Source organism: Coffea arabica, chromosome 9c (genome assembly GCF_036785885.1).
Source record: "Coffea arabica cultivar ET-39 chromosome 9c, Coffea Arabica ET-39 HiFi, whole genome shotgun sequence".
Classification (NCBI taxonomy): Eukaryota; Viridiplantae; Streptophyta; class Magnoliopsida; order Gentianales; family Rubiaceae; genus Coffea; species Coffea arabica.
The window spans coordinates 7,509,229-7,530,239 of NC_092326.1; the positions used below are offsets into that span (position 1 = coordinate 7,509,229).

General features: G+C 38.8%; 2 protein-coding genes and 1 long non-coding RNA gene across 3 annotated transcripts; 2 read left to right on the plus strand and 1 right to left on the minus strand.

Annotated features, from left to right (window-relative positions):
• Window positions 1-8,571: 8,571 nt before the first annotated feature.
• On the minus strand, window positions 8,572-8,906 carry LOC140014073 (uncharacterized). The gene is made up of 2 exons (XR_011820954.1): window positions 8,826-8,906; window positions 8,572-8,639 (listed from the first exon to the last, which is right to left on the minus strand). It is a non-coding gene; the product is annotated as an uncharacterized lncRNA (long non-coding RNA).
• A 1,058-nt stretch (window positions 8,907-9,964) lies between these two features.
• On the plus strand, window positions 9,965-11,733 carry LOC113708362 (protein ALP1-like). The gene is made up of 4 exons (XM_072064495.1): window positions 9,965-10,106; window positions 10,260-10,525; window positions 10,884-11,112; window positions 11,261-11,733. Exons 1-4 carry the CDS (start codon window positions 9,965-9,967, stop codon window positions 11,731-11,733), a joined length of 1,110 nt encoding a protein of 369 aa, XP_071920596.1.
• A 1,010-nt stretch (window positions 11,734-12,743) lies between these two features.
• Window positions 12,744-19,826, plus strand: LOC113707727 (DNA replication licensing factor MCM3 homolog 1-like). The gene is made up of 16 exons (XM_027230028.2): window positions 12,744-13,005; window positions 13,090-13,208; window positions 13,939-14,147; window positions 14,950-15,080; window positions 15,164-15,402; window positions 15,498-15,734; window positions 15,964-16,118; window positions 16,198-16,406; window positions 16,498-16,663; window positions 16,751-16,938; window positions 17,119-17,178; window positions 17,276-17,368; window positions 17,543-17,754; window positions 19,001-19,057; window positions 19,169-19,310; window positions 19,414-19,826. The coding sequence occupies exons 1-16, from the start codon at window positions 12,940-12,942 to the stop codon at window positions 19,474-19,476; spliced, it is 2,346 nt and encodes a 781-aa protein (XP_027085829.1). The 5' UTR covers window positions 12,744-12,939; the 3' UTR covers window positions 19,477-19,826.
• The last annotated feature ends 1,185 nt before the right edge of the window (window positions 19,827-21,011 follow it).

Genomic DNA, 21,011 nt, shown 5'->3' on the forward strand with positions numbered 1-21,011 from the left:
AGGCGCAGAAGAGACTCTCGGCAGCAGCTTCAGAAACCCTATCTATTGAATGATTAGGTGAAATCTCGATTTTGTCCTCAATTCAATTCCTCAGCTCAATCAACGGAGGACTACCATCAATCGGCCAATCACAGCGTGCCACGTCAGCAATTGGGTTCAATTGGAGGGATTGGCATTCACACATTTACTATATATGTTAATAATGGAAGTGTTTGGATAGGCCATTATTTGGGTTATTTCAAATAATGGTACATAAAAGTGTTTGGATACCACTTCAAATAATGCAAATAATTGAGGTTCTGGAGCATGACTTCTGCTCACACGTGGAATAGTCCTCTTTTCAACGCAAATTCTGAAGCATGCATCCACGTGGAAATTCCAAGGGACCCCTGGCTGGCCCACGCACGTTCTCTTCAGTATGCAAAACACACGAATTCTGAGAACACTGTGCATTTTTTACCGTTGGTGCTATTGAAGGAGAAGAGTAAAGGTAAAGCTGCGATTAAAGCTTCCAAACCTGCACAGAATTTATTCTCTTAGCTTTGCTCCTCCATTTCATAGCTCACTGTCTTCTCCCTTCCAATAGTTATCAGATAGGCCTGCCTTTATCTCCTCCCACGGCCAGATAGCTCGCAAATTCATCAGTTGGATTCGATTCGCAAGCTGACAATCTAGCTGGAAGTGGGCAAGTAACTTTCTGAATCACGGGTTTGAAAGCTCACTAACACCATACAGTACCTCTGTGTAAACGCACTTTTCTCACGAAGACCGAGCTGCAGCTACCGTGTTGGTGCAATAAAGCTGGTGCCGGGTTGCGGCTTGCAAATCACCTCAATCTTCAGCTATTTTTTCCGGATCATCAGCGGCATTGGAGCCTGAGCACATAGTGTGCATGAAGTCCTGTTTGGAAAGGAGCTGTGAGAAATTGAATTCGGTAAGAACGCATCCTCCTTACCGAGTGCAATTTCTGTTTGAGGTGTCTCTCTATTTGGAAGTCTGGACAGGTTATTGCATGTTGTAATTAAAATTTTCTGTTGATAGAGCTCGTTTCTGATGAATTTTAATTGGACTGTTCTAGGGTTTTGTCGATTTGTTCGTTGGTGCATTTCTTTCAAATTAACTTCTGGGTCGCATATTTTTCAAACCAAGAGACTGATTATAAGCACCCCTACTCGTCAGCCTTGTTCAATATTCTTGCAATTAGTCCTCCGTATAAGGCCTAAGCAAATATTCCTGCAAATGCCTTGAAGGTGTTAGGCTTTGTGAGGTGGCTTGCGTGGCCTGGTACTCGTTTTCAAAAACATAATGTGCATGCTGTTCAATAAATTGTTGTTTTGCCTCTTCATTTGTTCAATACAGATTTGTTTGATCTGTAAGAATGTTGCATTCTAAAGTCTTTCCTCACCTGATTGTGCTCTAGATATAGACCAGTCAGCTGTATTGTCTTCAAGTGGTTTTATGGGTGATTTCCTGGAGGTTGCTAAAGTTGCGTTTACTCTTTCTTGATTTTATCATAGATGCCCCATTCATGTGATTCTTTTGAATAAAAAGCTGAAAATGGTTGGAAAAACTCAACCTAGAATTGAAATGGACAAGTCAGCACTTCTCACTTAAAAGGATCCTCTGTGTGGCCTACAGATTTGTATGGTAACCAAACTTTGTGGCCATTCAATATGGGTAAGAGCTAAAGGGTAGAGTTATCAAGTGATTCATGGCATTGAAATTTTACCAGATACATAACAAGTGGTGTTGAGTTGTCTTCTATCCAATGTCCAGGAAGCAAAATGTACATCCATGCTGTATCAGATGTTCAGCTTGAAAGTAAAGTGGTATAAAATCCAGCCCATTCTTTAGGATTTAAAAGCCAATTCTGAAGGCCATGCATTCTTTGGTGTTCAAGTGGTTTTTTTTCAACATATTCAGATTCAATAACACAATACATAACTATATGTTGTATCGATGAACATTCATTACTTATATATAAGGTGTAAAAGTATACGAAAAAAACTGGATGACTTTGCACTCCTTTGGTTATGAGGTTCCGGATTAGTGGGTTGGGCGTCTTAACTTTATATAACTACAACAGGTTCCCAGGAAATTTGAACAACTATAACACAGACCTTACTGTATAGAATTGATTAATTGCTTCATGTTTTCAATTATAAACCTTTGTTCAGCACTGAATCCCAGGAAATTGTTTGATCTACTGTAACGTTTGTTCTGCCTTGAGATCATGTTCTGTTCTTGTTTGACCATCTTCACGTGTTTCTGTCAGGCAGCTTATCAATTTTCCTTCAAATTATGATCTATGTCACAATAATTTTTTCAGAGCTGAAACTACAAAGGTGGTGGAAATTCAACTCAAACGGACGTGTTAATGCCCACTGCAAAAAGGATAAAATTAAGTTCAAGTCCAGGTAAGCCATGCATTGTGACTTAACCATCCTTAACTATATTTATCTTCCGTTTAGAAGCTCTGTAGTTAACTCCTCTTAAATGCTTGTTCCGTTCCTTATTTCCCTAGAATCCCTCTCAAGTTTGACTAATTCGGTCAGTGCACAGTCTTGTTGCGACTCAAACGACTTTGAAGAAGGCCTAACCAACTATTTTCAGGTATGCCCATAAATTCTTGCCTGACCTGAATACTATAAATAACAGCTACGTTGCTGTTTCCTCTTTATTTTGCAGCGAAACCTGCTATTGAGTTTCCTTTGCTTGTTTTTAATCATAGATGTCTGAAAAGAAGCACTGGGAAGACTGGGAAACTGAGCTATACATCCGAACGTATGTTGAATGGCATAAGGATGGAAGGTGGGAGGCAACTCGAACCACTTTCGCAAACCACACTGCAATGGCTGCCTACTTGACTCAAGAAGTGGGGGTTATTTGCACTGGAGCTCAATCCCAATCCAAGTTCTATCGTGTGGTCGATAAGTGGAGACTTTTCACACACCTACGAGGTGATTCTGCCAAGCCAGAGACCGGGATAGGATGGGATGAGGAGCGCAGATGCTTTTTAGCCGAAAAAGAGCAATGGGCATATTTGCACAAGGTATGTTGTTCGAGCTCTGGATTCCACTATATTTGCTACTTAAATTTGTTCATTTGTGCTTCGAAAGTGCTGAAATGCCTTACTTGCATACACACAAAATCCAGTTGAAGTGTGTGTTTGTTCGTGATTTTGTTCATATCAGATTAAGGTTGCTGGTCCTGTCTTAATGGTTCTTGTGTCATTAACACTGAGCAATTGTGGACAGTGTGTATGTGGTAATAGTTATTACGCCGTTTGTCATACCCTGGTTGTGACGCCCCGCAAAAAAAATGAGTTTGACAACCCGGAAATTTTGTAATTTTCTAGGGTTTATTTTTTTAATCGCCCGTTTTTCTACATTTTCTTGATTAGAAAAATTCCCCAGATAAAGTTTATGAGCAAAAATAGTTTTAAAATGATTTTCCTAGTATTGGAGAGTTTTTAGAAAATTAAGAATATATAACGGACGTGGGACCCACAAGTGCGAAAAGTTCGGAAAAATTCGGCCAATTAGGTTAAATTCCGGATACTGTGTAAAATTTATCGGGTGTTAAGGGATAAGTAGAGGATGTGAATTGATTGATGTGAGAGGAAAAAGAAAAGATAAGATTGCATTTATGGAGGTGACAAGTGTCACCATTGTATTGGAAATAGCTTATGACTTACTATTCATTTTCTTGACTTTTTGACCAATTGCTTAAATATCTTAAAAATCACACAAAATTCATTCTTGTCTTCAACCTCTTGGCTGATTCTCTCTCTAGCAAAGAAGGAAGAAAAAAACCTCTTCAAAGTTTGGCAATTATCTAGCTCAAATCCTCCAAAACACTTGCTTGATCTAGTTTCTACTCCATAAAACCTCTTCTTTTAGTGATAGTGAGTTGTTTGGTGAAGTTGTTTGGAAGCTTAAGGTGACAAGTAGCTCTCCCTCTTGTTTTGCTAAGGTAAGTGGTGGATGAACACCTCTCCTTCCTCTAATGATGTTCAATTCATGATTAGTGGTGTTATAAGATGCAATTTCATGGATTATTTCTTGAGTTTGGTTGAATTGGTGAAGTTTTATTATTTTGGGGATTTTTCTGTTTTCATAGGGATATGATTGGGTGGTCATGTATGATGATTGGAAATGATGTTTAATGACTCTAGGAGGTGGAAAAAGTGATTAAGTGCAATCAATTTCTGTTTTGGAAGAAATTTCAGAAAATTAGGTTTTGTAGTTCTTCATTCTGCCCGAATTTATTACACCATGTTAGAGGCCGAATTGGACTTTGTTCAAAACATGAAAGTTGTAGGTATTGATGAGTTTGAAGTGCCTGTAAAATTTCAGGTCATTTGGATTAGTGTAGAGTGAGATATGCTGATTTTACTGTTGCTGTTCTGGGTTGATCAGAATGCGAAAACTGCACTTGTAATTGGCCATTTTGACTGGAATTGCTTTGGATTTAGGTGTTGGTGTCTTCTGATGAAATGTATCTGGATGTCTTAGCTACCATATGCCTTTGGAATTTCGGCATTTGGACCTGTATAGACTGAGTTATAGTAATTACAGCATTATGTGATTTGTACACCTGTTTTTGGTGTTTCCGGTTGAGTATTTGGCACATTTGACCTAGTTGTGCTAGGATTTGGACTGAGTGGCCTTCTACATTGTTGTAGACCTATCTCTTATCTTCGAAACGGTGGGTCTTGCACCTTCTTCCGACAATCATAACGCCTTTGGTACCATTACCGCAAAATGACGTCAAAAACTATTTTTCTGGTTTTGAGCTTAAGTTTCATTTCCGGATTTTTTTTTCCCCCTAGCTTGACTTGCACTAGTATTACTTGGAGCTTGCTGAATGGCTATGGATGAACTTGTTGTTGTGTGTGTACCTTTGGGACTGGCTGAGGAAATAATGAAGCCATGATGGCTGGAAAAGTTAGCAAATGTAGGGGAAGTGCTGTCCGAACTTTTAAAGGATTTGTTTGCATTGAGTTTGTGATCTAAGACTTGGGTTTGAGCAAGGCAATGATACATGATGGATGATTTCTGAGCCATTGAGGTGAGTGACCTCAAACTATTTCTGAAGTTCTTTATGAACCGTTTCCTGCATTATTTACTTTTAAACTGTTTCCAAAAGTTACTTTTGAACTGTTTTCTTGCATATCATGCGTACTTGCATATGAGTGTCCCTTGGTTGCTGTAATTCTTGACTTATTGGCTTGTCATTATTAATTGAAAATGTGTTAAGTACTTTCGATGATTGTTAAAACGAGTTTTCTAGGCGAGTGTGTACTTTATCGCACTCGACCTAAATAAATATGAATTTTCAATGATTAATGATTAAATACTAGTTGCGCATGATGTAAGCCTTTTGGCTGAACTGGCCACTGCCCTTCGTTACCGATCGACTCGAGCCAGAAGCGGACTCGGTCGGGCGATATGGTGACCCTGGGTGAATTTGGTATACTCGAGTATTACCTTGTAGTCCGGCTACGTCCGGATGGGTGGAGTCCGGCCAACGTCGGATGGGTGGAGTCCGGTCAACGTCCGGAAAAGGGGATGAACGAATAAAAAGATGAACGAGGGTTTATTTATAAAAATGAAATTTTCAAATAATTGGAGGAATAAGGGGAAATGTCAGGGGAACGAACAAATGAATAGCTCCATGTGAGCGGTATCCTTTTAATGAATATGTTACTATCGCTTTCCATTGTAAATGTTTCTTGAATTATTGATTATTGATGGTTAATGTGTTGGCTTTGTTATGAAATTTCATGTTCGGAACCTTATTGAGATTTTAGCTCATTGAGCTTTGTGGAATTACCATGTGGTGTCATTTTCTGTTTTTGTTTTACTCTCACTGTGCAAATGTTGACCTGTAACAAAATTACATTTTTACCTCCGGTTACTTATTGAACTTCTAAAACATTACAATGATTTCACTGGCTCACGAGAGCAAAAATACGTACATCTGATTTCTGAACCATGACATCAATGAAATGAATTTTTGTGAAAACTATTTGATTACTGATTTTACTGGTTACTCACTGGGCTTTTAGCTCACCCCAAAAATGTTTTATTTCCCCCCCACAGGGCTCAAGGCGAAGGAAGGGCTTGTTGTGCTTATTCACGTGACTGGATGGCTTATATCGTGTACAGTTTAAGTTTGGATCTATTTTATGTACGAGTTGGTCTTGTATAAATATTTGAAATTGATATGGATGTAAGTATACATTCCACGAATGGAATCAGTTTCCGCTGCATTTGTGACATGTAATTATTGGAGACTTGGATGTATGTTTGTGGACCATGTGATGTATATTTGAGATTTATATTGTAATTCATTTGAGGATTGTAGTGATCGACTGAGTCCCGGCGAGAGCTGGGCAGGCGGCCCGCCGAACCCTCTGGTTCGCCTTAGGGGGAGGTGGGGCCGTCACACTGGTCTTATCCTTCGAGTGATCTGTTATCAATTATGATTTCCAGTATGTTATTCATGCAATACATAATCCTTTTTTAGTGACCAACTTCAATATTTTCTGATGACGACTTGCTCACTTTCTCACCTTAGTGGAGCCAGTTGTGCCACTTAAGTTGATGCTCCACAAGTTTTATTTAATTTTAAAATTCCATTAGCACCTAAATCTTCAAGAAAATTACTACATTTCCTCCCACTGGCTTTTGCTGGTCCTTTGTGCTTGGGAACAACTACTGGATTCAAGATGCTTTAGGTGTTTGTGGACTGCTGTTTGCTTCTGTTAAGAGTGCAGTGTGTGAAGGCATTCTAATAAACTGTCTTTTCTTTCTTGTGTGCCTAATAGCTGGACAAAAGCTATACAGACTTCCAACACCCAAATAGTGCTGATTTGATGATCCTATGGGATGAGATGATGGACGGCAAACATGCCACAGGCACCCGTGCTCAATCTTCGGCCCAACACCCACCCCAATTTGTGCCTCCTCGTGCCCGTAGACGTAGGGGTGATTCGACCCTCAAAGGCAAAGGAGTTGCTTCTAGTTCTGTCATCAACCCAGCAGATTCTAAGGGAACTTCGGATGATGATGGCAGCCCAAGTATGAGAAATCTCGGCAAGCGACCGGTGGGTAGTGCTCCACACAGTTCGGAGAATGAGGGCTCAAGAGGAACCAAGTCTCGAAAGTCGGGTTCGGAGAACTACCAAGAGGCACTGAGCAACTTCAATAGATATTCATCAATTGTTTGTACCGAAAGAGAAGCGAATGAGAAGTTATCAATTGAGGTTGCCAAACAAGCAGTTCTCGCGCTGAAGTTGGAGAAAACTGTACGCATGTATCTCTTGAAAGAATTGTTGGACAAGGAATTTCGGGCTTTATTTCTTAGCTTGGATGAGAGTGAGCAGAGGGCATGGATTGAGTTGTTCATCGTACCGAACATCGTCGTGAAGGTGCCGGGTTCCTAAGGGCCTAACTCAAACTCTGATTTAGTGCTGCTGTTTGTCTGTAATTGCTAATTCCAAATAGCTTGTTTCCCTGTGTAATTTGATTATATGTTGCTGTAACAAGTGGTGAAATTTTTATGCTCATCTTTTACCACCAGAATATTTAAGTGGCCATTTGTGTCATTTCGGATGACTGCTCGCAGGTGTTGTACCTTAAGTACTTGTCTTATATTCAGGATGTATGAGATGTCCCTTTTTCTTAACCGTTGTTAGCAGCTTAAAATCAATCATAATACATACACATCCAATCATCATGCATATGGAGGTTATGGGGAGGAGGGTTAACTGGCTAAGGCATGGCATCTTCTCTGTAGGGTCTGGATATTAGATTAAATGGGGTGATTTCCTTTTACTGCATTTGAAATTCGACCAAGTCTTGAAAGGTGAATGCGATAGGCCCTTGTTTGTTTCTTTGAGCCTCGTGGATCAGTGTAGTGAGTATGATCAAGGTGCCTGCATGAACAAATCTAAACTGCGAAAATCAATCTAGTCTTTTTGATTTGCTTGTTTGCTTTGACGTTTTAAAGAAAGGAAAAAAAATTGAAAAAGAGTTAAACAAAGCAAAGAAAAAGAGGTTGCTTCATGCAAGGACACCAGATCATCACTTAAGATACTAAAGTCACGCGTGCTATCTAAACATCTATACAAAAATCCAAAATAAAAAAGTAGATGCCTTGGGTCCCACTACACACATAGTTCAGTCCTCTTCCTCATAATTTACATCACAACCGCGCTACTCATCCCAGGAACAGAGAAAAAATATGGCCACACAAGCAAAGCTTCATATAATATGATGGGAATATGAAACAATAGGCATCTCTTTCGGGGAATAAAAATAAAAGAACTCGTTAATAGCTTCAATTTTTTTCTTGGATTCTAGAAAGTTAAGATCAAAACAACATCCCAACTTTAGATCGCCCTACAGGAGAGCTACACAAAAACAACAATTACTTTAGAATATATTCTTCATAAGCCTAAGAGACATTTTGCCATTTCTCAACAGGACGCCGAATTATTTGTAAAATTCAAAGTCAGTGTCGGGCATCTTCACATTGGCTCTATATCCCTTCTCAAAATCCTTGGGAAGTATAACGTATCGGTTCTTGCGAACTGCATGCATTCCTGTTTCTTGGCAAATAGCTACAATCTGAATAAAAGAAGTGTAGTTGAAACTACTACAATTTAAGTAAACTCTTTCCTTGTTTTATTCCTTAAATTGCCCATCGAAAGGAGCAAGAGAGACCCATTTCTTAAGCTCAATGGTGACACAGCAAATTGATTAATTGAATACGGAATGAAATTTACATTTAATCATAAAAAACAAAAAGCTAACCTCAGCAGCACTTATTTTATGTGGTCGTGAAACATAATCCTCTAAATCAACCTCATCACTCAAATTCATTTTAGCAGTGCATGAGAATGCAGCAGACCCCGTAATTGAAACATTAGCATGAGGCAGGCATTTTAAGCATACAAAGCTAACCATTCTCCACGTCTTTGCATGCCACCAACTTGCAGGGAGTGTGAGGAAAATTACTAATAGAAACATAAAGAAGAAAAATGCCTCCAATACCACCTGGAAGACGAGCCTTTTTTGACATCAAGCCAGCTTCTGTAACGCTGTTAAATCTATTCAGATGTTTTGAGGTTACTTTGACGAGCAAATGCAGCAGAAGAATTTACCTCTGCAGGGTCTGGCTTTTACCTCATGCATGTATATGCAGTAATAGAGACAACCGTTGTCAACAAAAAAAAAAAGTGGGCAATCCCACTAACATGCCTGAAATGATTTTCGCAGAAGGAAATAGTTACAGCAAATATACAGGGGAATCCAAGAAAGGCACATGCATGAATAGCTTAGGCATCTCTTTCTCTAGGACAACGTCACAGCACCATGAAAAGTGGATGCAGGCGTCCTATAAAATTCCTCAACGTTAGCTAACTCAACCCTATATATATAACCTAACACTAGCCCATATATTTCGTACACGCATGAACAGATTAAGTATCTTTTTCTCTGTTCGACATGTGAAACTAGTACAACGTTACGGCACCGTTTTAGTGGATTAAACCAATTCTTTCAAAATTCCCCAACATTAGCTAACTCAACCCCATATATATATATAGCCTACTAGTCTATATATTCACGCCACCTTCAGTTCTCATCATCAACGGCAAAACTTTGGGAATTTGTCTTCTTTGTTATTTTCTACCTTTTCTTCATAAGTGCAGAAGCATTGACGACCACCAGCACCGAAACCACATAAGGATTGGCTCCATCAGCTTTTGCCTTCCCCATCAAACTTCCAACTTTTGCTACTACAGCTACCATAAAGCTTTGTCTTGGACAGACGCTCCCCCTTCCACCGTCCGCCCCTCGGTTTCATCTTTCATTCATATGCTCTAGCACCATAGTCCTGCTACTTTTAAGACTTTAATCTGCATTTAATCAACAATTACTTTATTTTACCAATGCAGGCTTCTAGCTATTTCTCATTCATGGCAAACTTCAATCCGTACTTCGCTTCCTCCTCTTCTGCCTCACGCTCTGAAGAAGATGAAGAGATTATTCTCAATGCTGCAGCCATGCTTCTTTTTTCACCGGAAGCAGAACGTTAGGATGGGCCTCTAATAAAAATACCTTGCCGCAATTCTGATATGCCTGGTTGGAAGTGGGTTCAAGAACTAATAACAGGTCACCCACTACGTATTTTGGAGAATTGCCGTATCACTGTAGATAATTTTCTGCGGCTGTGTGATGTTCTAGTAGGCAATAACTACGTACCTCAGAATCCACACAAGCATGTCTCGATCGAGGAATCGCTAGCCATGACTTTAGTTATGCTAAGCCATAGCACGCGAACTCGTGTCGTAGCCGAAAGATTTCAACATTCAACGGAAACCATCCATAGAAATGTAGCGGAAGTGCTATTGGGGTTATGTCGATTTGCACAAAGAATTATTAAACCAAAACAAAGTGACGAAGTGCATCCAAAAATAAGATATAGCACCAAGTATTATCCTTGGTTCAAGGTAGGGAAATTGTTTTCTTGTCGTAGTAATTTTTTTCTTTTCCCCACGAGCAAATTTTTTTTTCTAAATAGCCACCGTTATTTTTAGCATCCATGCTAAGTCTGTAAAAAGAGTCTTGCAAATTTCAAGGCTCTTCATCAATAAAAATCCAGTTTCAGCATTTTCCATTGATTGAGGTAAACCGAGGACTGAAAAGAAGAAACTCCCATTAGTTCCTCTTGGTGCAACCCCACATCAGATGCTATGATGATTCAAGGCATCTTCTTAATAGTGGTGTCCGAACTAATTAATTGGTTACCTCTTTTGGAACCTACTGGATTTAACATTCATTTGATGAAACTTTGACATTTCATTGCAGGATTGTATAGGTGCTTTGGACGGCACACATATCTCAGCTACAGTTCCGGCACACGAGCAGATGGCCTACACAAATAGGCATGGGAATCAAAGCCAGAACGTGTTAGCTGTATGTGACCATGATATGCGGTTCATTTATGTCTATGCCGGATGGGAAGGCAGCGCACACGATGCACGGGTGTTAGAACATGCAATGAGAATGCACACCGATTTTCCATTTCCCCCCCAAGGTTATTCATAGTTTGGCTATTATAAATAAGATGACAAAATTCAACATATATAATCGGGTTTGACTCCCTAAGTGACAAACATTTTTTTTTTAAAGCGGAGAATTATTTGCTCATTAGTTGGGTACTAAACTTCTTTTCTTGAAAATAGGCAAGTTCTATCTCGTTGATGCAGCTTATAAGATGGTGCCGGGTTTTTTAGCACCGTTCAAGGGAGGACGTAACGTAAGAGTTGGACAAGGACGTGGTCGAGGACAAGGACCGAAAGAGCTATTTAATACTCGTCACTCCCAACTTCGTAATGTAATTGAACGATCCTTTGGTGTCCTGAAGCAACGATTTGCCTATTTAAGGGGTCCGGTTCCATATTCATATATGCAAACGCAAATCAATGTCGTTATTGCATGCTGTGCACTTCACAATTTTCTTAGGGAAATTCAGCCTTCGGATGATCACTTCATGATGTACGAGCAAGAGGACATGCAATTCGAAGGCGAGTGTGGAGCTCCTCCGTATCCACAAATTCAACCGTTGACGTCCCCCCAAGAAATAGAAGAATGGAAGGGAATGAGAGATGAAATGGCTAATCAAATGCATGCCGCATCACGAAGGCGGAGACATTAGGTGAGTGAGAATAAAAAAACTAATACCCACAGTGGTATTAGACGATGCCAGGGTACGTCTGTATGGAAAACTTCAATAAGAAGGCGTACGGTGGAAATAATCTAGCTGAATGTGTGCTACTTTTAACTGTTTGTAATCACATGGTGATAATTAGTACAAGTATTATGCAAGTCTTCACTTTCTCTTGTGAAGCTCCTCTTTGCAATAAATGAAATTTTCAGTTGAGAATTGAGTTGTTAAATTGGCATTTATAAACACATTCATTTGGAATAAAACTCCTGTTTACAGAACTTAAATTGCAATAAAACTCAGAACTTAACTTGCAATAAAGCTCCTGTTTACAGAACATATAAACTAAAATGCAGATGTCTGGAATAAAGTTCCTGTTCGGACAACTTAAATAGGCAATTATAAGCAAATTCCAGAAGTCCTGCGCAATAACAGATAGCCATGTTCAGCTTGCAAATTTGGAGACATCTCAGATTACTTAATGGTACAATCCCACGTTAGTGCTTATTTCTCCATGCAGGACTAGTGGGCCTGCAGCAAATTTTAGGAATCCCAGCCATCCTTCTGCTCACAATCGAAGTTCACAGCGGGTTGCTTCACGAGAGAAAAACTGAAAGTTCACGAGAGAAAATCTCACGTGGCAGCCGGAATTCCTCCCCAGTCGTGAGCAAAATGTCCTCGTCAGCAATTCTCACCTGGCCCATGCTGAATAGGATTATTTCATGGTCCAAACAATTATTTCAGCTATGTCTCCTAATTTGACATGAAGGCCAATAATATTTGAAATAATATTTCAAATATCACCTATCCAAACACTTCCAATGTAAACTGTGACCTGCAAGAAAGAAAAAGAAATGAAACAAGAACAAAAATCTGCAAAACCAATTTAAAAATGATCTGTATCCAACCCGGTAAGGCCCACGGCTCATTCCCCAATCATTCCCCAAAAAGGCAAAGCAAAACAAAACAAAACAAGAAAGAAAAGGAGAAAAAAAAAGGAAAAAGAAAAAAATCCACGTGCCCCTCTGATCGTTTCCCGCCACATCGCACCACTTCTCCCTCGGTTTCCCGCCAAATCCCAAGCCCTTGAGTCGAGCAAAGGAAAAACCAGAAGCGCTCTCTCTCACCCATTCTCTCCCTATCTCCAGAAAAGAATACACGCAGTCACACAGTAGAGAGGAGGGCAAAGGAGCGGCAATGGATCTCAGCGAGGAAGTTAGGGCGACGAACAAGCGCGCCTTCCTCAAATTCTTCGACCAAAGCGTAATCTTTTCTTCTCAAACTTGTGACCAAAAAAAAAATCGCTTATTTCTGTGTAATGTCAATTCATGGATTGATTTGTTTCAGGAACTGAGTATCGAGTTGAAGAAGGACATTAACACTATGATTAACAGACAAGAGCGCCGTTTGATTATCAAGCTCTCTCATCTGTATAACCACAGGGAAGGGGCTGACCTCGCTCGCAGGTTTTTATATTCTCAGATGCCGTTTCTTCACCTATCGATTCTTCAGTCTTTTCTGTATTTCCAATTTCATTTTGTTTTTAGCCTTTCTTTTGAGATTTTTAAAATGCCGTTGTAAGTAAAAAAGAGAGATTGAAAAAAGATATCAGATATTTCTGTGAAAGCGGAATATTTGAAAAACATTTTGTTTACTCTCTCTGTCTCTCTCTCTCTCTCTCTCTCTGAACTTTCATCAGCAAATTGATATTTTATTTTAAAATGAAATGAAATATTTTGACACTCAGTTCCTACTAATTTGATTTCTAAGACACATTAAGTCCAAATGTTGTGAAAAATTCCACCAAGAAATGTAATTGTTTAATCTGAAAATGAATCTTTTGACGGATGAATATTTGGTATGTAGCAGTAAATGCCATCAAAAAGTGTTATATATTGGCTGTAATTACCGAAGTTGTTTTCAATTGGATATTCATTAAAAGATGTGACAATAGAAACAGATGGTGAAGGACTGGAAGAAAAAGGAATAAGATGATGCATGATTTTAGGAGAGACATGTAGTTTCCTTTTAGGCAGTTTTGTACAGGAGGAGAATGTTGTTAGAAACCTTTTCTTTTTAATATATAGAAGGTGATCCGGAAGCATAGCATGAAATTGTACAACTTTGTTGCCTGTCTGTTTAACTTTGGGGCTTATTGAAGGAGTCTCATTTTTCCATTTTTCTTGGAATTGATAGGCTTCTCCAGAACCCAAGCGAGTATATGCAACCACTATGTGATGCAATGACAGAGATGGTTCGAAGCTGTGATGCAAAGTATTTGAAGGAAGGGGAGCAAGTCCTTGTTGGGCTTGATGGTCCTTTTGTTTCACGCAGAGTGACCCCAAGAGACCTCTTGTCAGGCTTCATTGGTTCCATAGTGTGTGTTGAGGGAATTGTTACCAAATGTACTTTCTTGCCCTTTCATCTACATAAATGATACTCTAGTCTAATGTATTGTTTAGTCTATTCTGCTCCTTCCTTGTTTGAGCTCACTAGTGCACAGTGTCATAAAGTGAACGTTTGGTGTTTGACTTGGAAACTGAGTCTACGGCTGTTCATATTTTAGGTCTAATTCCACAGTTAAAGTGCAATCCAGGGAGCATCTGCATTTAAGTTATCTAGTATGAAGCTGAGAATTAAACATAGTTTTTATCACTTAAAGTTTTATCTCTAATTGCAATTCTCAGTTATGTGCTCCAATCTTTTAAAATGATGTGCAACAATGCAGTGTGGGTTATATTGGATTTTCAACCTTCTTCATATTGTTCAGGTAAAATCTACATGCACGTGGGATTAAAGCTTGAATTCACAGAATGTGTGTCAAAGTAAGGTGGTTAACATATGCATCATAGGACCTTAATGGAAGCACATGATTTCTTTTTCTTTTCCCCTTCCCATTCATGATACATGAGTTTTGAATTTGGATGCAATGTGGTTCCTTGTGCTATTGCTGTTAGTGCACATATTCTTTGATCTTCTCTTACAAATTTCCTGTCTTTGTCTGTCTGTGCCTCTCTCCCTTTCTCAATTAGGCCATAAAAATCGTTGTACAAATATTAAATTTAAGTTTAGGCTTTTTCGGCATCTTATGGCTATAAAACTGATTTTGACATTTTGGCTACTCTTACATTGATACTGAACCATTTCATGCTCATATCTATGTGTCTAAATCTGTGATTTTGCTTGATATCTACTTGGTATATTTAGGTTCTCTTGTGAGACCAAAGGTTGTCAAGAGTGTTCACTTCTGCCCTGAGACAGGGAAGTTCACAACCCGTGAGTATAGAGATATAACATCCAATATGGGATTGCCAACAGGTTCTGTGTATCCAACGCGGGTAATCTTGAGCTTCTCAGTACAATTACCTCATTTCATTTTTTTCCACAAAACAAAGCCTTTCTAAGAATGACTATGATTTAGGATGATCAAGGCAAATTATTGGTGACTGAGTATGGGCTGTGCACATATAAAGACCACCAGACATTATCAATGCAAGAAGTACCTGAAAACTCTGCTCCTGGTCAACTACCACGGACAGTGGATGTTATTTTAGAGGATGACTTAGTGGATAAGTGCAAGCCTGGAGATCGTGTGGCTATTGTTGGGATATACAAAGCACTTGCTGGAAAGAGCAAGGGGAATGTGAATGGGGTTTTCAGGTTAGTACAGTGATTTTACTGGCTAGGTTTTCTTGCTTGACCTCTCAGGCAAGTCTGCTGTAAATACGAAGCTTGATCCAGATTCTTTCATGCAGGACTGTTCTTATAGCGAACTCTGTCTTTCCTCTCAACAAATCCACAACGGCGACACAATTTGGAAATAAAGACCGAGATAATATCTTAAAGATATCTAAAAGAGATGATGTCTTTGACTTACTTGCCAATTCTCTTGCACCATCTATATACGGTCATACATGGATAAAGAAGTCATTGGTTCTTTTGATGCTTGGTGGAAGTGAAAAGAATTTAAAAAATGGTACTCATTTGCGGGGGTAAGTTATTACTTGAGTCCTTTATATTTAGTTTAATTTTAGATGTTCTGAGTTCTGCTTTTGGTCATGTGGATCTTCTCATACTTTTCCTTTTCTCCATTTTCTATTCCCAACTCAGCACCTTGTCCAATGTCTTTCCTTATTACCACCCAGAGAAACTCTTTACAGCTCAAGTTGTTGAACTACAGTTAGTTTTAAGTCCTCAGTCTGGTTTAATGCTCTTTGATAGTGATATAAACATGATGATGGTTGGGGATCCTTCTGTTGCCAAGTCCCAGCTGCTAAGAGCAATCTTGAATATTGCACCTTTAGCTATATCAACCACTGGTCGAGGTTCTTCAGGAGTTGGCTTGACAGCTGCAGTTACTTCTGATCAAGAAACAGGTAATACACTCTTATGGTATCATTAACGTTATAAACTAACTATAGTGAATATTTATCAAATTGGTGAGATTGTCATTAGGAGAAAGAAGGCTAGAGGCTGGTGCTATGGTTCTTGCTGATAGAGGAGTTGTTTGTATTGACGAATTTGACAAAATGAATGACCAAGATCGTGTAGCTATACATGAAGTCATGGAGCAGCAAACTGTAACAATTGCTAAAGCTGGAATTCATGCATCCTTGAATGCCCGGTGCAGTGTTGTAGCAGCTGCAAATCCCATATATGGAACAGTAAGATGCAGAATCTATGTTCCTTGAAAAATTGTACTTTCATGTCCATTCCTTTCATTTATTGACTGCATGTTATTCTTGTTATGTACAGTATGACCGCTCGCTAACCCCAACAAAGAATATTGGTCTCCCAGATTCTTTGCTTTCTCGTTTTGATTTACTGTTCATTGTTTTGGATCAAATGGACCCTGGTATAGACCGTCAAATTTCAGAACATGTCTTGCGGATGCATAGGTTTCGTTCCACTATGGATGGAGGTAAGGGAATAGTAGCTTCTTTACTGAAATATAGGTAACTTCATCTTTGTGCTTGGATGGCTGAAAGTGTAACACCCAAATCTTCAGATGCAGATGTAGGTACACAATACGAAAGGGAGGATGAGGGTGATGCAAATTCCACAGTCTTTGTCAAGTATAACCGAATGCTACATGGGAGGAAAACAAGTCGTAAGCGTGAGACCTTCACCATTGATTTTCTGAAGAAGTACATCCATTATGCAAAACACAGAATTCAGCCTGAGTTAACTGATGAGGTTGCATTCCTGCCTTTCTAATAATGTGATCCTGAACTACAAGTGCCACATCATTGTCCCATAATTTGTATTAAGAATTTCAGTTTACATCTCTTTTAGGTTTCCTTTATGTTATCCATTCATTTGCTTCTCTTGCATGGTCACTGGTTCGTGGCTGATTTTACAAATTACTGTGTACAGGCATCAGATCAAATTGCAACTGCATATGCAGAACTTCGAAGTGCCAGTTCAAATGCCAAGGTAGGTACTTAATTCACAGTTAGTTGTGTACATGTATGTAGTATTTGGCATCAAGATGCTCAAATTTTATCAAAATAATAACAATTGTTTTACGTAGACTGGGGCTGGAACTCTTCCAATAACTGCCAGGACCTTGGAAACAATAATACGTCTGTCAACTGCCCATGCAAAATTGAAGTTAAGAAGACAGGTAAATCTGTATGTCGCAATATGTACAGTTAATGCTATTTGATGAGCCTTTAGCGTATTATGATGTTGATTCGCTGTTATGCTGTTCATCCCTATTTATTGCAGCATCAATGCTTTTTCATGTGCACAATTACTTATCATTGACTAATTATGTCCACTAATTGCTCTTGAGCAGGTTTTGAAGGCTGATGTGGATGCTGCTCTTCAAATCCTGAACTTTGCCATATATCATCAAGAGCTAACTGAAATGGAAGAGCGTGAGCAAGAAAGAGAAAGAGAGAATGAGAGAAAGCGCAGATCCGAGAATAATGCAGGTGACACCGGTAGACCTCGGCATCAAGGTGCCAGAAATGATAGAGAAAATGGTGATGCTTCTGGTAGAACAGGGTGAGTTGTTCCAGAGCAAATCAAGCTGAAAGACTGTAAACCCATGATTTTGAATGTTTGCTTTCTTTGTGTTTTTTCGCTGTGCTCCAGCTGGAAGCTCAGATTTCCTTATTTGGCTGTAGAAAGCTCTATCCTCTACAGATATGTTGACTAATGACTATAGTGCACTTTTTGAGATCATGATAGGAAGGCACCCATAATTTGAGTCTGGATAATTGGATTTAGTGGTTGATTAATTCTTTAAATCTTGTTCTAATAACTCAGCCATTTTACTGTATGCCAATGATCATCTTAGTACTTTGTGTCCGTGTCATAGTCATACATGTTCTCTTCTAAGCACTGTGAAACATCACAGAAGATCTAATGCTTTGTCCAATTGAGGCTACGTTTCATTCTGTTTGCCATAGATCATTAAAATCTTCCAATAACAGCCTTCAGTCTTGAACTCTTTATATCTATGTGCTTCTTTGATTACAGTGACATTATTGATTGATGAGTTGTATTTGATTATGCTGCACTTTTTCTCTTCTTGACTGCACTGAGGAGATGGCTTCAATATTTCTCCAGCCACCAGCTAGTATAATCTGGGTATATTATTCTTTTTGTGACAGATCCATGTATTCCTGCCTATTCAGTAAGCATAAGATACAGAACCAATTGTGAGACTACATAAATACTCTTTGCTCTCACTATGCCCTTAGACTTCTTCTGAGTCAAAACCCTACCCATCAATGTCATTCGCTAACATGGTTTTTGAGTCATGATCAATCCATTCATCATATGAAAGCATTCAGTAGTCAAACTTTTTTGGGAGGCTGTTGTGCTTGCAAAGCTAAGCTAGATCTCTGAAGTTCCTATTGTACTTAAACTTGGAGTTTCTGTGGAATCTGGTATCAGCTTCTTTGAGTAGGATGGGGAATGACTTTCAGTATTCTGCAACTTATAGCCTTAAACTGTTCATGGGTGTTATGTAAATATTTTATAACACTTTCCTTTAAGTTTGAAATCTTCTGAAGTAAATGTTCCTTGAGAACTTGAGTCATGGAGTTGCATTTGTCAATGATTTCTTTGCTTGAACCTTTGACATTAGCAATCACAAACATGATAAATGTGATATAAGTACATATATAAGTACATCAAGTGTTGTCCTTTTGTCAATGTCTCAGTTGATAGACTATCAGATTTCTCAGATATTTATATGATTGGCTTGTCGTTTTCTTCTGTTACCTCCTTTCTTAATTGACAGGGAGGCTATGGAAGTAGAAGGTTCTGCTGGAACAGATGTCAATATATCTCCTGAGAGGTTTGTGTTGATTCTGAATCACATAGCTGCACATGATATTTGTTTCTGTTGTTGTCAATTTACAAAAATCCAGTTTGAATATGGAGGTGCTTTTGTTCACTGTTCTTGCAGGTTGGAAGCATTTAGCGCAGCACTTGGAAGGTACAGGCACGCACAGCATGTTGAACAAATATCAGTTGCTGAAATTGAGGGAGTAGTTAATAGCGGAGCATCTGTGCCTTTCTCAACTGCGGAGATTATGACCCTGTTGGAGGTAATTTTTTTTCTTTTGGGAGTGACTGTCAGAATTTATTTGTAGCTGCTCTCTGGATGTATTGGTTATAGCATATTAAAGCTTTAATTCCTTTTTTGAGCAGATGATGGAAGTCGAAAACAAGCTGTTTTTCAATAGGGATGCAAATGTAGTGTACTTTGTGTGAAGCAGTCTGACCTTCTGCAGTAGTGGACCTGGTGGTTTTCTGTAGTTTTATGGCACAGACGTCGTCGCCGACGCTCATTGATGGATCATCTACTGATGGTGTCGTGGCTGCACCTGATTGATCTAACTGGGCATATTCTGCATTTGCCTTACAGCAAGGCAAACGGCTCCTATGCCTCTTTACTTTTATTTATATATGCACACCTAATGTGTTCACCTTAGTGCCTTCTGAATCATATGGTGGGATTATGAGAATGAAACCCAAATCTTCTGTTAGACTGGCAGACACTATGCTAATCTTTATGCTACATCAACTTTAATTAAAGTACGCAGAATTAGCTTGTCTGAAAAGTTTGTAGTCCATTATCTTCAATACTACTGACTGGCAGGATAACATTGAGTAGGATGCAGGGTATGCATAAATGTAAGTTGCAGTGTACATACAATGCAGCAAACTTTTAGGTAAGAGTAAATGACCTAAAGTACAATTGAAAGTGAAAGCCAGCTTCCATGATTTTGTGAACAGTGTTTTTTATGCAAACACGAAGCTCGAAAAAAGTGGAGGGTCAATTGGAAGGCTTTTTTCCATCTATCAGAACATAGAAGCACTTGTAGATACTACTTGCCACTTGAAAACATATCAATCTTTTGGCTGTTGCTCAGCCTTCCTATCTGTTTATCTTCTCTATAATGTACAATGAATCAAAAAATAGACAAAGATGCAGCGGTTCTCATGCTTTAAGCGATGTCAACAGTTAATGCCCACTTTCTTCTGGATGAACCATAAATCCTTCCTAAATGGCGTCAAATGCACTTAAAGGAACAAAGCATTAACTTTGCCTGCCTTGTCTAATCTGGCTAAGCATTGGAGCAAAACCTGCCGCTATGTTAATTTAGCAATATTTTTATAGGAAATTGAATATTTTAATACGGTTGGACAAATTTTAGCGTCGAAAGAATATTGTTTGGCACTGAAGAGTAGTATCGACATCAAGGAATGAGTATTCAAAGTACAATTACCTAGAGAAAAAATTGGAATTTCCCAAATGCTGACTGCTTTATGCGAATGGTGATTAATTTTTGACATTGTTAAATTCGGCGCTATAGCAGGACTGATATTTAGTAGTTTGAAGTATTGCGCTGTAATTACAGTTAATATCTCAAAAAAAAAAAAAAAGAAAAAAGCCACAACGGGTACATCAGTTTGGCTAAGATAAACTTTCTTTAAATTTTAAGTGCATTTTGAAAACATTTACCATTTCTTTTCGTCTTAGGAAGTAGTATAATCTTTCTAGTGCATTTTAATTACATTTTCTTTTTGAGAAAAATAGACACGTGTATTTCAATTATCATAAGCCATAACTACAAAAATTATTGAACTAATTTGAATCATGAATTACCCTGTGATGCAAGAATAAAATTGATTGTTGGTATGCTGTGCATCACGTAATGTGACCGAATGAAAGGCCTCTACAGTTAGAATTTTACTATGCAATTGTTTGAATCGAATATTTTTTGAGCTTAATGGATTTTTTT

Bases quoted from the DNA above. Each gene is read 5' to 3' on its own strand.
- LOC113708362 (XM_072064495.1), top strand. From the start codon at position 9,965: ATGCAGGCTTCTAGCTATTTCTCATTCATGGCAAACTTCAATCCGTAC. The intron at 10,107-10,259 runs GTTAGGATGGGC...GTGATGTTCTAG, and splicing joins TTTTTCACCGGAAGCAGAAC to TAGGCAATAACTACGTACCT. The intron at 10,526-10,883 runs GTAGGGAAATTG...ATTTCATTGCAG, and splicing joins AGTATTATCCTTGGTTCAAG to GATTGTATAGGTGCTTTGGA.
- LOC113707727 (XM_027230028.2), top strand. From the start codon at position 12,940: ATGGATCTCAGCGAGGAAGTTAGGGCGACGAACAAGCGCGCCTTCCTC. The intron at 17,179-17,275 runs GTAGGTACTTAA...TGTTTTACGTAG, and splicing joins GTGCCAGTTCAAATGCCAAG to ACTGGGGCTGGAACTCTTCC. The intron at 19,058-19,168 runs GTTTGTGTTGAT...CTGTTCTTGCAG, and splicing joins GTCAATATATCTCCTGAGAG to GTTGGAAGCATTTAGCGCAG.